The sequence below is a fragment of the Marmota marmota genome, unplaced genomic scaffold (genome assembly GCF_001458135.2).
Source record: "Marmota marmota marmota unplaced genomic scaffold, marMar, whole genome shotgun sequence".
In the NCBI taxonomy this organism is placed as follows: Eukaryota; Metazoa; Chordata; class Mammalia; order Rodentia; family Sciuridae; genus Marmota; species Marmota marmota.
Window position 1 is genome coordinate 9,265,398 of NW_026000130.1, and position 12,523 is coordinate 9,277,920.

A 12,523-nucleotide genomic window follows, 5' to 3' on the forward strand; every position below is an offset into this window, starting at 1 on the left:
GAAGTGCCCGGCAGTGAGCCTACTGGACCTCTGTCCTTGGCTCAGCCGGCCGGACAGCCAAGGTGGGGGGCGCCCGGAAGCTGCCCACCAGTCGGCAGCAAAACAAGCCATGGCGGCTGTGGCGCGGCTATGTGGGATGCAAGCTCTGCGTCCTCTAAGCCGGTGAGTTTGGGCTCTGGCATGGTAACGGGGCGCTCTGGGCATGTGCGGGATCTCGGCGGCAGGGATTTCTGCGCTCCCTCCCTATCTCCCTTGTCCACGGATATGTCAGGGATGAGTCAGCTGATCATGTCTATAGTGAAGCCGGAGATTTTGAAAAATCCCCAGATTGACCTATTTGTAATATCTAGTATTTTTTAAAAAGCTCCAGGTTTAGCAGATGCAAGTTTTGTGCGTGTGCGCATTTTCTTTTCCTGTGCAGCGGGGAAAAAATTAGATATTTATACATACCTTGTTTCCTTCAGGCTTTCTTGGAAGACACAGGTCAGAGACACCCACCAGAGAGCTTCATTGTTGTCCTTCTGGGAACTCATTCCCATGAGGTAAAATTCAACCGCGGCCGGGACCTCTTTGGGGGTGTGGGCAAAAACAGATGTGCATGTGACCAGAATAAAGTAAGACTGCTCCACATTTGGCTTGCAAAATTCACTACACAGCTTTTCATAGTTAAATTTGGGCAGCTGCCTGTCAACAGACTCTGTCCCATATTTTGCTATTGATAATTTTTTAAAAATTAATTGTAAAAGTATTTTGAATAAATATCAATTAGCCAAAGGCACAGCTTGTTTGTACATGGGCCTTCCTCTCCTACTCATTCTGACTCCCTGGGTACCAGGAGGTTCGAAGCCTAAAGGTATTTCCATCTTGGACTCTCTTAGGCCCTATCCAGAGACTTTATTCAGTTTTCCCCCCTTTGGTACTGGTGATTAAATCTGGGGATGCTTTATACTGAGCTGCCTCCCCATTTTTATTTTCTATTTTGAGAGAGGGACTTGCTAAGTTGCCCACTGGGATTACAGGCCTGCCCCACAGCACCTGGCTAGGATTTGGTTATTTTTAATAGTAAGTTATGACTGGAAGATGTGTTCCTAATAACAGACTTTTGCCAAAGCTCAAAGATGGGAATAGTGTTAAGAAATGCTCGGGCTGGGGATGTGGCTGAAGCGGTAGCGTGCCGCCTGGCATGCGTGGGGGGCTGGGTTCCATCCTCAACACCACATAAAAATAAAAAATAAAGATATTGTGTCCACCTAAAACTAAAAAATAAATATTAAAAAAAAAGAAATACTGACAAGTGAATATACCAGTCACTTTTACTATGTTGTCTTTTCTTAGTCCTAAAGTATTTTTTTTAAGAAAGAGAGAGAATTTTTAGTATTTTTTTATTTTTAGTTTTCAGCGGACACAACATCTTTATTTGTATGTGGTGCTGAGGATCGAACCCAGCGCTGTGCGCATGCCAGGTGATTGCGATACGGCTTGAGCCACATCTTCCAGCCTCCCTAAAGTATTTTAATAAATCATAAATCCATTTAAAATGTGAATAATGAGCTTCTATCAGTTTGGTATTTTCACTTTTCAGTGCAGTCCTACAGCACACTGGAATCCTAAGATTAAAAATGAACACTTCACTTTAGTTTATTCCTGATACCCAACCATGATTTCATACCTATTCCTGGCACCCATATCTGTTCTCACAAGGACACCGGGATGGAACTGCCACTCTATGCCACCCAGTTCATAGGATAAGAAACATGCACGACTTTTTTTCCCCAGAGTACAAATATGAGGCACTTCACTTAGCATTGTATCTCTCATGAGATGGATGAGGAAAACATTTAACATTTGCTTTTTATTCACTAGAGCAGAACCTCTGCGAAAGAAGAAGAAGGTAGATCCCAAAAAAGATCAAGCAGCAAAAGACCGTTTGAAAAAGAGGATCCGAAAACTGGAAAAGGCTAGCCAAGAGTTAATTCCTATTGAAGATTTTATTACCCCTGTGAGGTTCTTGGATAAGTCAAGGTAAGGGTTCTCCTCTGGACTTAAAGTCCTGGGGGGTTGGGGAAGGAGTTCCATTAATTTCATTTTGAAGTTCATGCCTGTCATCAGAATGGGTCAGTATGTTTGAGTCAAGTTGGCCCTTTTTGAGCGCTTATTTCCTTGATTGTGCCTTTTGGGAATTGGAGAACACTTCTCTGATTGGTGCCCTTCTATGGCTAAGGATGGGAAAGTAAATCAAACAATTGTTTGATAAATCCAGTGCAGATGCTCAAACAAATTTGCATCAGTACTAATGCAAGATTCATGTTTTTTTTTTCCCCCCTTGAAGAATATTGGCTGTGATTTGTGACGTGGGCCTTGGGTCTGCAGCCCTTGCCCCATCCCCACAATAGAAAATCCTCAGCTTTTTGTTTATCATGCAAATGCTTAGTAGTTGGTATATGTTGCAACTGTGTTGTATGCAGGGTTTGCAACTTTTGCTGCTTTCTTGAAAAGTGTGCACAATTCATAGAGCAGCACCTTGCCATGCAAGTGGAAAATAGCACGTGTCACAGAGCTGTATTAAGACTCTCCCTGGGATTTTGGCTTTCATTTCACTTTTCTCTAGTAACATCACTCACCAAAGGGTGTTGCCTGGGGCTGAGAAAGTAATACCAGTTTTCTCAGAGTATACAAAAAACTTCTTTGGCTTCTAGCATCTATTGCAGCTGCCACCACATTCAATATTACACTTCTTCCTTTAACTTTTCTAATTCCTGTCTGTGCCTAGCCAGGGGGATGATTGGGTCATGTGCAGTTACACAGACTGCCTTGCCGATGAAGTCAGTACTTCCCAGCCTCACACTTTTGAACTTGTACATTCACAGACAACGGCCTCAGGTGGAGCTTCCCTTTGAGGAAAGTGAGCGGAGAGCTCTGCTTCTGAAGAGGTGGTCCCTATACAAGCAGCAAGAGCATCAGATGGAGAGGGATGCCATCAGAGCTATGCTAGAGGCCCAGCAAGAAGCTCTACAGGAATTGAAACTTGAGTCCCTAGAGCTCTACACTGAGGCCATCAAGCGAAACCTCAGCCTGTTCCCCTTTGAGAGGGAAGGGCCGAATTACACACCACCAATCTCTAACTACCAGCCCCCTGAAGGCAGGTACAATGACATCACCAAGATATACACACAGGTAGAATTCAAGAGATAAAGCTCAACACAGCTGTTCTTAAACCAATCTGCCTCTAGGAGTATGAGGGCTGATAGCTCTTTTCCACAAGATTGAACATGCTGGTAATAAATAAAAATTTAATCAAAAGCCTCTGTCAAAATTAATTCATCTGATGGATGGGAGTGAGAGATACTGCTATGCCAGGTACTGGAAAGAAGATGACAAAGACATCAACCTCTACCTTCCAGTGGGAAAAAAATATGAGTAAAAAGGAAGATTCCAACTGGGCATAGTGACTCAGGCCTTTAATCCCAGGGACTTTAATCCCAATACTAGAGGGCAAAAACAAAAAAGACAACTTTATAGTCAAAATACCACTTGCAGAAGCACAAAGTAACCCAGAGGTGTGGAGGTGAAGGATATATAGGATTTTGTTAACTGGAAAAGTACACCAGATGTAGGATCTTCACAGTATGACAGACAGGAGAGCCAACTTTTGAGTTTTTTTTTTATTTTGGGGGTGGGGGGTAGGTGTGTACTGGTTTGCACTCTATTATGGAGCCATATCTCCAGCCTTTTTTTTTTTTTTAATTTAGAGACAGGATCTAAGTTGCACTGGTAGCCTTGAACTTGCTGACCTGCCTCAGCCTCCCAAATTCTGAAGATTTCAGATGTGTACCACTGTGCCCAGCCACCTTTAGGGTTTTAAGTTGGGGAGCGAAGCTGTAGAAGGTAGAGCAAACCAGGGACACCTTAGTTAAAGCTGCTCTGTCCTTCAAGAGATGTGAGGCCATGACACATTAGCTAAAGCTCCTGTGCCCTATAAAAATATGTGAGGCTAGCTGAAGCCAAGGGCTCACAGCATTATTATTCACTATTACTGATCTGGAATGGTGAATAAGTTAAGTTAGCTTGGACTGCCATAATAAAATACCACAAACTGGGTGGCTTAAACAACAAATGCTTATTTTCTCAACCGTTCTAGAACCTAGAAATCCTAAGATCATATAAGTAGAATCATAAGTGTTTGTCTTTTGTGACTGATTTACTTCACTAAGCATAATGTCCTAGAGGTTCATCTGTGTTGTAGCATGCGTCAAAATTTGTTTTTTCGTTCTTTTTAAGACTGAATTAATATTCCATTTTATGGATGTACCAAATTTTGATCATCCATTCTTCTGTTGATCAACCCTTGGATTGCTTTCACATTTGATTTTTAAAAATTTATTTGTGGAACTAGGGATTGATCACAAGGGTGCTTTACCACTGAGCTACATCCCCAGTCCTTTTTTATTTTATTTTATTTTTTGGTACCAGGAACTGAACCCAGGGGCACTTAACCACTGAGCCATATCCCCAGCCCCTTTTTATATTTTATTAGAGATAGGGACTCACTGAGTTGCTTAGGGCCTCACTAAGTTGCTGAGGCTAGTTTTGAACTCACCATCCTCCTGCCTCAGCTCCTAAACTGCTAGAATTACAGGCATGCTACATTACTCCCAACTCTTTTTATTTCTGGAGACAGACTCTCCCTAAGTTGCTGAGGCTGGCCTCAAACTTGCATTCCTCCTGTATCAGCTTCCTGCATCACTAGGATTACCAGAGTGCACCACTGTGTTTGACAGCTTCCATATTTTAGCTATAAAGAATAATGCTGCTATGCTATCTCTTTTGAGACTCAGCTTTCAAGTCTTATGGGTGTATACCCAGAAGTGGAACCACTGGACTCTTTGATAATTCTATGTCTAATATTTTGTGGAAACCCATACTGCTTTCCTTTGAGGCTGAGCAATTGTACATTCCCTCCACATAGTGCGCCAGAGCTCACTGACACTTAATTGTTTTTTTGTTTTTAACAGTAGCCATCCTACATTTCTTAATGAATAATGGCGTTGAACATCTTTTCAGGTGTTTATTAAAGGGGGGAGAATCCTTGCACTCGCTAGGCAAGCACTGAACTACATAGCTCCCTCCAGCCTTTTTATGGGTGCAGGGTTTGAATTGAGGGTGCTTAACTACTGAGCCACATCCCCAACTCTATTTTGTATTTTATTGAGACACAGGATCTCACAGAGTTACTTAACACGTCACCTTTGCTGAGGCTAGCTTTGAACCTCCAATCCTCCTGCCTTAGCCTCTGAGCAGCTGGTATTATAAGCATGTGCCACCACACCCAGCTCTTACTAAGTTGCAGAGGCTAGCTTTGAACCTGTGATCCTCCTGCCTCAGCCTCCTAAACTGCTGGGATTATAGGTGTGTGCCACCACACCAGGCTCCAGCCCATTTTATTTTGAGACAGATTCTCACCAAATTGCCAGGGGTGGTCTCAAACTTGCAATCTTCTTGTCTCAGCCTCTCAAGTTCCTCAGATTACTGGTGTCCACCAACTGAGTTAACTTTTAATAAGATCCAGCTTTATTCAATACGGATCAGTTTTGCCAGTCCTTTCCCTATTGAATCATCAAAAATTGTTTTGCTATATATGCAAGAGTTTATTTCTGGATTCTTCTAGTATGTGGTTTACTTTTGTAATTCTTACCAGCCCTGAATAAAAGTATAGCATAAGAATTCAAAGTTCTTTGGCTCTACCTCTGAGTCAAATAACAAATGTAACTGGTTCCCTTGACCTCCACTGCTACCTCTGAGTTCTGAGCTATTGTTAATCTTTTGCCTGTCCTACTACAGTAGACAACTGATCTGTCCATGTTGGGCAAGTTCACTCCAGTCCCTATCTGTGCAGTAGTAGCCAAAGGTCTCTGTAGAAAGCAAGTCAGATCAGGTCTGTGGCTACCCACCAACCTGAGAATTCCAACCAGGCCCCTGATCACTGGGTTTGAAATCTGATCTTCCTGCCTTAGCTTCCCAAGCCACTGGGATTACAGGTATGCACCACCCACATCCAGCCCCAGCACTGTCTTAAGACAAGTTCTGGCTAAATTGCCAGTGCTGGCTTCAAACTTGAAATCCTCCTGCCTCAGCCTCCCCAGTTGCTTCGTTTACAGGTGGGTGCCACTGTGTCTGGCTCATTTTAGACTCTTACTGCAGTGTTGGAGATGGAAAATAGGGCTTTGTGAATGCTGCGCAAATGTTCTAGCATTAAACTACTCCCCCAACCCAAGATTCATATTTGTTGATGTTTGTTCTTTCTTCTAAACTGCAATAGAAATTATTTGAAGGCAACTTATCAGTTTCAAGACTGCAGTCTTGGCTAGGCCTGAGGCCCTGTGTTACATATCAAACACACACACACACACACACACACACGCAAGAACATTCTGTGCAGAGATTATTTGTTTATGTAGAACTTGTTCAGTAGAGTAAGACAGACAAAATGCGAACAGTAGCAGTGCAGGAGGAGGACCTGAATATTCAGATAGAAAAGAACAAAAACCAGAATGTCTTTTGTGCACATAGCTCTGAAAAAGCAAGTGGCAGGGAGCATAGCTGTAGTGGGAGGAGTCCTTCATGGACTGGTGCATATGGGGGAGGGTTCCCTTAAGCTTTACTTGCATGTCCAGCCCCACCCCCCTCCAAGGTAGATGATACAATTTCGGGTATAAAATGCAGAATCCAGGGCTGGGGTTGTGGCTCAGCGGTAGAGCTACAGTGCTCGCCTACCATGTGTGAGGCCCTGGGTTCAATCTTCAGCACCACATAAAAATCAATAAAATAAAGGTGTCCAACTACAACTAAAAAGTAAGTATTAAAAAAAAATGCAGAATCCAAAATTCAGATGCCTTTTCCCTGTGTTTGAGAAAAACTCTTGTAGACCTTTAGCTGCTACCTTCTCTGACTTCATTAGCTGGAAATGTATGTCATTAATACAGCCACATTCAGGCTGGATTCTCCCTGCTTAGCTTAGTCACATCAAGGCTGTCCCGCTATGGTGGGGAAACCCTGACTTCTCTTCACTCCTCTGCTTTTGAGATCCTGTGAGCACATACCCCTCTCACCATTCACATGACCACGGAAAACACACTTGAAAATTTTATTTATTAATGTATGCCTTTCTGAAATGATCACTTATTTTGTTTCAAAGAACAAATTGAAAGATATTTAACCCACTGCCCATAGCCAGGAAAGGATAGGAGAGAGTGCTGGACACATACCCAAAGTGGTCCTCAGCATTGCACTTGGAGACAGTTACACAGCCACAAGGTGCTAAACCACCTTATTTAGTAATAAACTTCTAAAAAAAAAATTAGTGCTCTTGGTGGTTCATATGCATATATTTGACATGTCCACCCCAAGAATCATATATTGATGTTTAATGTTTGTCTTTCCCTTAAATTACAATAGAAGCTATTTGAAGAAAACTTATCAGCCTTAAAATAAAAAAAGACCCAGCCCTTTTGTATTTGTGTTTTTGACACCAATATTCCATGAACTTTTGCAAGGTTGTTTTCTATTCCTATATGCACTTCTTAAAAAAATCTCCAAGGGCCTCCTTGGGAGCCTTCCATGAAGTTTCCTAGTGCAGAGGAGCCAGTGAGCTCCTGCCTGCTTGTCACACCCCACCTGCATCTGCAGTGGAATTGAGCATGCTTGGATGTCAAAGGCTGCAATACAGAATCATAAAGCCTGGGATGTAGTAGTATATTTCCCAATGACAAGGAGAGTAGATCATAGAAGTACAACTGTTTGACTTAACCAAGTGTCCACACTTGTCAGGGTTCTCACTCAAGTTATCCTGAGAACCCTATAACCCAGAGACTTATCCCTGGGGTAGGCATTAGTAAGTCTGGCCTCACTGCTCACAGGTACCTGCCACAATACTTGGCTTCCCATAATCTGTATAGAGAGGGTAATTGTCTTTCAGTGCATTGTAGATACCCTGATGCTGGTGAGAGGCACAAGCAGGTTAGGGCTACAGATGTCCTGTTCTGTGTAACAGGTTGAGTGGAAACTCAAGGGGGTCCCTCCCATTAGATGGTTTGGGCTGGTCACAGTTCTTAGGGCTGTGTGACAGCTCCACTTGAAACAGACTTGAGGAAGCTGCACAGGCCAAGGAGAGGGATGCTTGTCACTCATTTTTTTCCTGCAGCAGAGGAAGGTGCCAGTCAGCAGGAGGGCTCTGCCTCAGGGCCCACACCAGGGTGTTCTTCTGTGCAGCCTGGACACGTGCCCGCTCACTCTCACAGAGGGATCGCTGTGCAAATAAGATTCTAGGTCACTTTCTGCCTCATGGCTGAGCTCCAGGGACTCAAAAACTGTCACATGGCCCTGGTACCACCCGCCTCCTCCAGCACCCTCCTAAACATTGATGGACAAATGGAAGAACAGAGTATGCAGTTTCATAGCTCAATGGCTTCCACCCAAGAAATCTTAAGGATGTTCCATATTAGCACACATATCTAGACCATTCTTTCTCATAAATTACTGTGGAAAACTGTGCAGATCATTCTGATTTAAGGGCTTTTATAGCTTGCTTAACTTTTTAATTTTTTTTGCAGTACTAGGGATTGAACCCAGGGCCTGGCACATGCTAGGCAAGGACTCTACAACCGAGGTACATCTCTAGCCCTTTTTGGTTTTGGGGAGCAAGTTCTTGCTAAGTTTCTTGAGGCTCACCTTAAACTTATGATCCTTCTGCCTCAGCCTCCCAAGTGGCTGGAATTATAGGCATGTATCACCATGTCTGGCAATTGAGGAATTTTAAGATGTCTTGTCCTGGGCCTCAGGATCAGATGGCTTTAGCTGGCCTGGTAAGTCTGGGACAACTACTTCACTTGTTAAGTCTGAGGGTGGAGGCTCTAGGTGGGAATAACCATCTACAGGAGCCACTGTGGGGAGGAAATATAGGCCAGACCACTAAGTGAGGCTGTGTATAACAGGTACCTCAACCCACCAGATTCTCTCAGCCACTAATCCCAAGACAGACAAAGGGCAGCATATTACAAAGTTGAGTGGGCTCTTGTGCTATGCAGGCCTCTTTACACATATAATTTAATCTATTTATCTGTCTTTATTCAAGCTTTTTTGTCTCAGAATATTTTTTTAATGCTAGGGATTGAACCTAGTGCTAGGCAAGTGTCCTTTACCACTGGGCTATACCCCCAATTCCTCAAATAAAACATTTTTATTTTATTGTTTAAAAAGCAATCAGAAGGGGTCTGGGGATATAGCTCAGTTGGAAGAGTGCTTCCCTCACATGTGGGTTCAATCCCCAGCAACACACACACACACACACACAGCAATCAGAAGGGGCTGGGAATGTAGTTCAGTGGTAGAGTGCTTGCCCAGCATGCCTTAGGCCCTGGGGTCAATCCCCAGTACTGTAAGGGTGGGGGGTGGTGAGGGGTGTATCAGAAATGCACAGAATATGAAAGACCCCAAATCTCTATCCTTACTGTAGCAGTTAACAGCCTCCCCAAAACCTTCTTAATCCCAAGTTTTAAGGCTATTGTTTGTTTCTCTTAAAATAGAATAATCTGCTATCTAATTTACTTCTTACTTTTTTCACTAAACAAAATCTTGTATACTGTAGGCATGCCCAGGTATTGCTATCTATCCTTTTTTTGTTTTTTTTGGTACTGGGATTGAACTCGGGGGGCACTCGACCACTAAGCCACATCCCCAGTCCTATTTTGTATTTTATTTAGAGACAGGGTATCACTGAGTTGCTTAGGGCCTCACCATTGCTGAGGCTAGCTTTGAACTCATGATCCTCCTGTCTCAGCCTCCTGAGCCACTGGGATATTACAGGCGTGCACCACCGACCTGGCTGCTATCTATTCTTTATAACTGCTGTGCAGTTCTCCCCATGTGGAAAAAGTTATCTGATCAAGTGTCTATTAATGAAACTTATTTTTATTTTCTGTATTATCATAAACACTGATACAGTGAACATTTTTAAGTTTTAACTGAGCACTACTGTTTAATTACATCCCTAGGATAAGCTTCTAAAAGTAACAATAAAGGTTCAAAAGGTGTGCATTTGATGCTTAAACAATCAGAAAACTAGACACTCCCAACAAAACTGCATGAGTGCCCCCAGACTCTAAAAACTCTTATATAAAACACTTTCCACTGGACTAACAAATCTGCCATTTTTACTTCAGTCTGGCCATTTGCTTGTCTTCTTTCTTTTTTCTTTTGTGGTAGTGGTGATTAAACTCTTAAACCCAGTGGCACTCAATCACTGAGCTACCCTCCCCAGTCCTTTTTATTTTTTGAGAGAGGGTCTCATTGATTGTGGAGGCCAGCCTTAAACTTGTAATCCTACTGCCTCAGCCTCCTAAATCCCTAGGATTTCAGGTCTATACCACCACACTTGGCTTGGTTTTCTTTCTTTCTTTCTGTACTAGGGATAGTGAACACAGTGGCTCAGGAGGCTGAGACAGGAGGATCATGAGTTCAAAGCTAGCCTCAACAATGGTGAGGCCCTAAGCAACTCAAAATAAAATACAAAATAGGGCTGCGGATGTGGCTTAGTGGTCGAGTGCCCCTGAGTTCAATCCCCAGTACCACTTGAGCTATATCCCCAGTCCTTTTTATTTTTTGACACATGGTCTTACTAAGTTGCTAAGGGCCTAGCTAAGTTGCTAAAGCTGGCCATGAACTTGCAATCTTCCTGTCTTAGCCTCCAGAGTCACTGGGATTACAGGTGTTTGCCATGATGCCTAGCTTGGTTTTCTTTTTCAATAATTGCTTCTTTGTACCTTTTGTCCATTTTTCTGTTCTGCAATCATCTCTGTTTTCATATTGACATGTGTAAGAGCTTATGTAGATAACATACAAATTACAAGCTTTCTCCCATGTTTTTGACTTTCACTTATTGTGCACTTGTCATCATTTTATTATAACAGCTTGGTTTCCACATCAGTTTGTTTCAGAGTATTCACATATATTTAACAACACTGAAGCTCCTGGCTGGTGGTGTTGGCTCCCTTCTATGTTCCCTGGCACTCCCCCTGGATCCCAAAGAGCCTTCAACATGATAACTGTCTGCCCAACAGACACCTAGAACCACTTCTTTACTATCTCCCTGGTCCTCTAAGATATATACTCTCTGCACCTCCGCAGCCAGACTGATCTTTTAAAAATTATACAATATTATGCTTCTCTTTTAAACTGGACACTAGACTCTGAAGTCTTTTTCAAGGCCCCTCAGGTCCCTGGTACTCAACCACATCACCAGTCCTCTACAGCCCACCCTCTCCAAAGGGCACCTGGGTCTACTTTCTTTTCCTAAGTCGCGCCCTTGGGGTTAAGTGAAGGCTCTGAAATCAGGAACAGCAGTATCACAAGCTCTACGGGTCTGCTGTAGACTGGAAGGTCGGCCCTCCTCGCTCCAAACTACACTTCTGTTTCCCTTTTTGTTCTTAATGCCCTCCCAAAATCACATGACACTAATTTGGGATATTTTTCAAAATAAGTGAGGGGAGGGACTCCAGTAATCGCCTGCAAAATGCCCAGGGCCTGGGGGCTCCACACCGCACTCCACCCAGACCTCTCCCAGCGCACCTGGGCCTCGGTGCTATGGCGTTCCTCCCAGTCGCGACAACTGGTCAGGTCGCGCAGCCACTGGTCGCAGGTCGGGAGCTCCCCGTGGACATAGTAGTGATGCAGGAAGTTCCGGGCGCTGCGACAGAGCTTCCACTCAGCTTGGTAGGCCTCACAGGGTCGCGGAGGCTGAGGCGAGAGATGGCGTCTGAGCCGGGCTCTGCGGCCACGCTCCACGTCCCTGATCCCGTCCAGTCCTCGCCCTACTAATCTACTTTCCTAGTCGGACCAGACCCCCGCGGACCCTTGTTGCCCACCACATTTACCATCCAGTTGTTGCCTTCGGCCATGTTGAATCTACTGCCAAACCACAGCGCATCCGCCCACCACCCAATGAAAACTGAGGAGAACACAATATACGTAACTGACACATTGAAGAACCAATGAACTCCAAGATAGTGCAACTCTTACCAAATACTTCCTGAGAAGTGCCAATAAACAGGATGTTTGAGTTCAATAGCCAATAACAGCCAGAGGCGGTGACACGAAGAAAGGCAGGGCGGGAAATGTGTTCCAAGAGACCCGCAGTGACCAAGGCAGACTGGTGTAGTCAGCTAGTGTCTGACTGGCGTCCTGGGCTACACAGCCATGTGCTTGGCTGTCGCGGATATCCCAATTATTTACATCATTCTTACTTTTTTAAATCTCGAAGATCTAGTTCATTTTTGAAAGCACGTTCTGTAAGCATCAACTTGCAAGTGTTGCAGGGCTGCAGTGACCAGAGGTGAAGATGTAGTCACAAAATAACAAGAGTTGGTTGGATCTGAGATATGTGCTGGTGGTCCTTGGGTGCAAGATGACTTCCCCAAGGAACCCAAGCTGGAAGAGGAGGCTGAGAGATGGGCATTCCCGGCAGAGAGAGGCA

At 44.0% G+C, this 12,523-nt stretch overlaps 2 protein-coding genes across 2 annotated transcripts; one reads left to right on the forward strand and one right to left on the reverse strand.

Annotated features, from left to right (window-relative positions):
- Positions 1-6: 6 nt before the first annotated feature.
- Mrpl40 (mitochondrial ribosomal protein L40) lies at positions 7-3,300 on the forward strand. The gene is made up of 4 exons (XM_015500403.1): positions 7-162; positions 465-542; positions 1,864-2,022; positions 2,868-3,300. The coding sequence occupies exons 1-4, from the start codon at positions 110-112 to the stop codon at positions 3,190-3,192; spliced, it is 615 nt and encodes a 204-aa protein (XP_015355889.1). The 5' UTR covers positions 7-109; the 3' UTR covers positions 3,193-3,300.
- Positions 3,301-7,127: 3,827 nt separating this feature from the next.
- On the reverse strand, positions 7,128-12,033 carry CUNH22orf39 (chromosome unknown C22orf39 homolog). Its single transcript, XM_015500407.2, has 3 exons — positions 11,925-12,033; positions 11,620-11,787; positions 7,128-8,302 (listed from the first exon to the last, which is right to left on the reverse strand). Exons 1-3 carry the CDS (start codon positions 11,946-11,948, stop codon positions 8,177-8,179), a joined length of 318 nt encoding a protein of 105 aa, XP_015355893.1. The 5' UTR covers positions 11,949-12,033; the 3' UTR covers positions 7,128-8,176.
- Between the last annotated feature and the right edge of the window lie 490 nt (positions 12,034-12,523).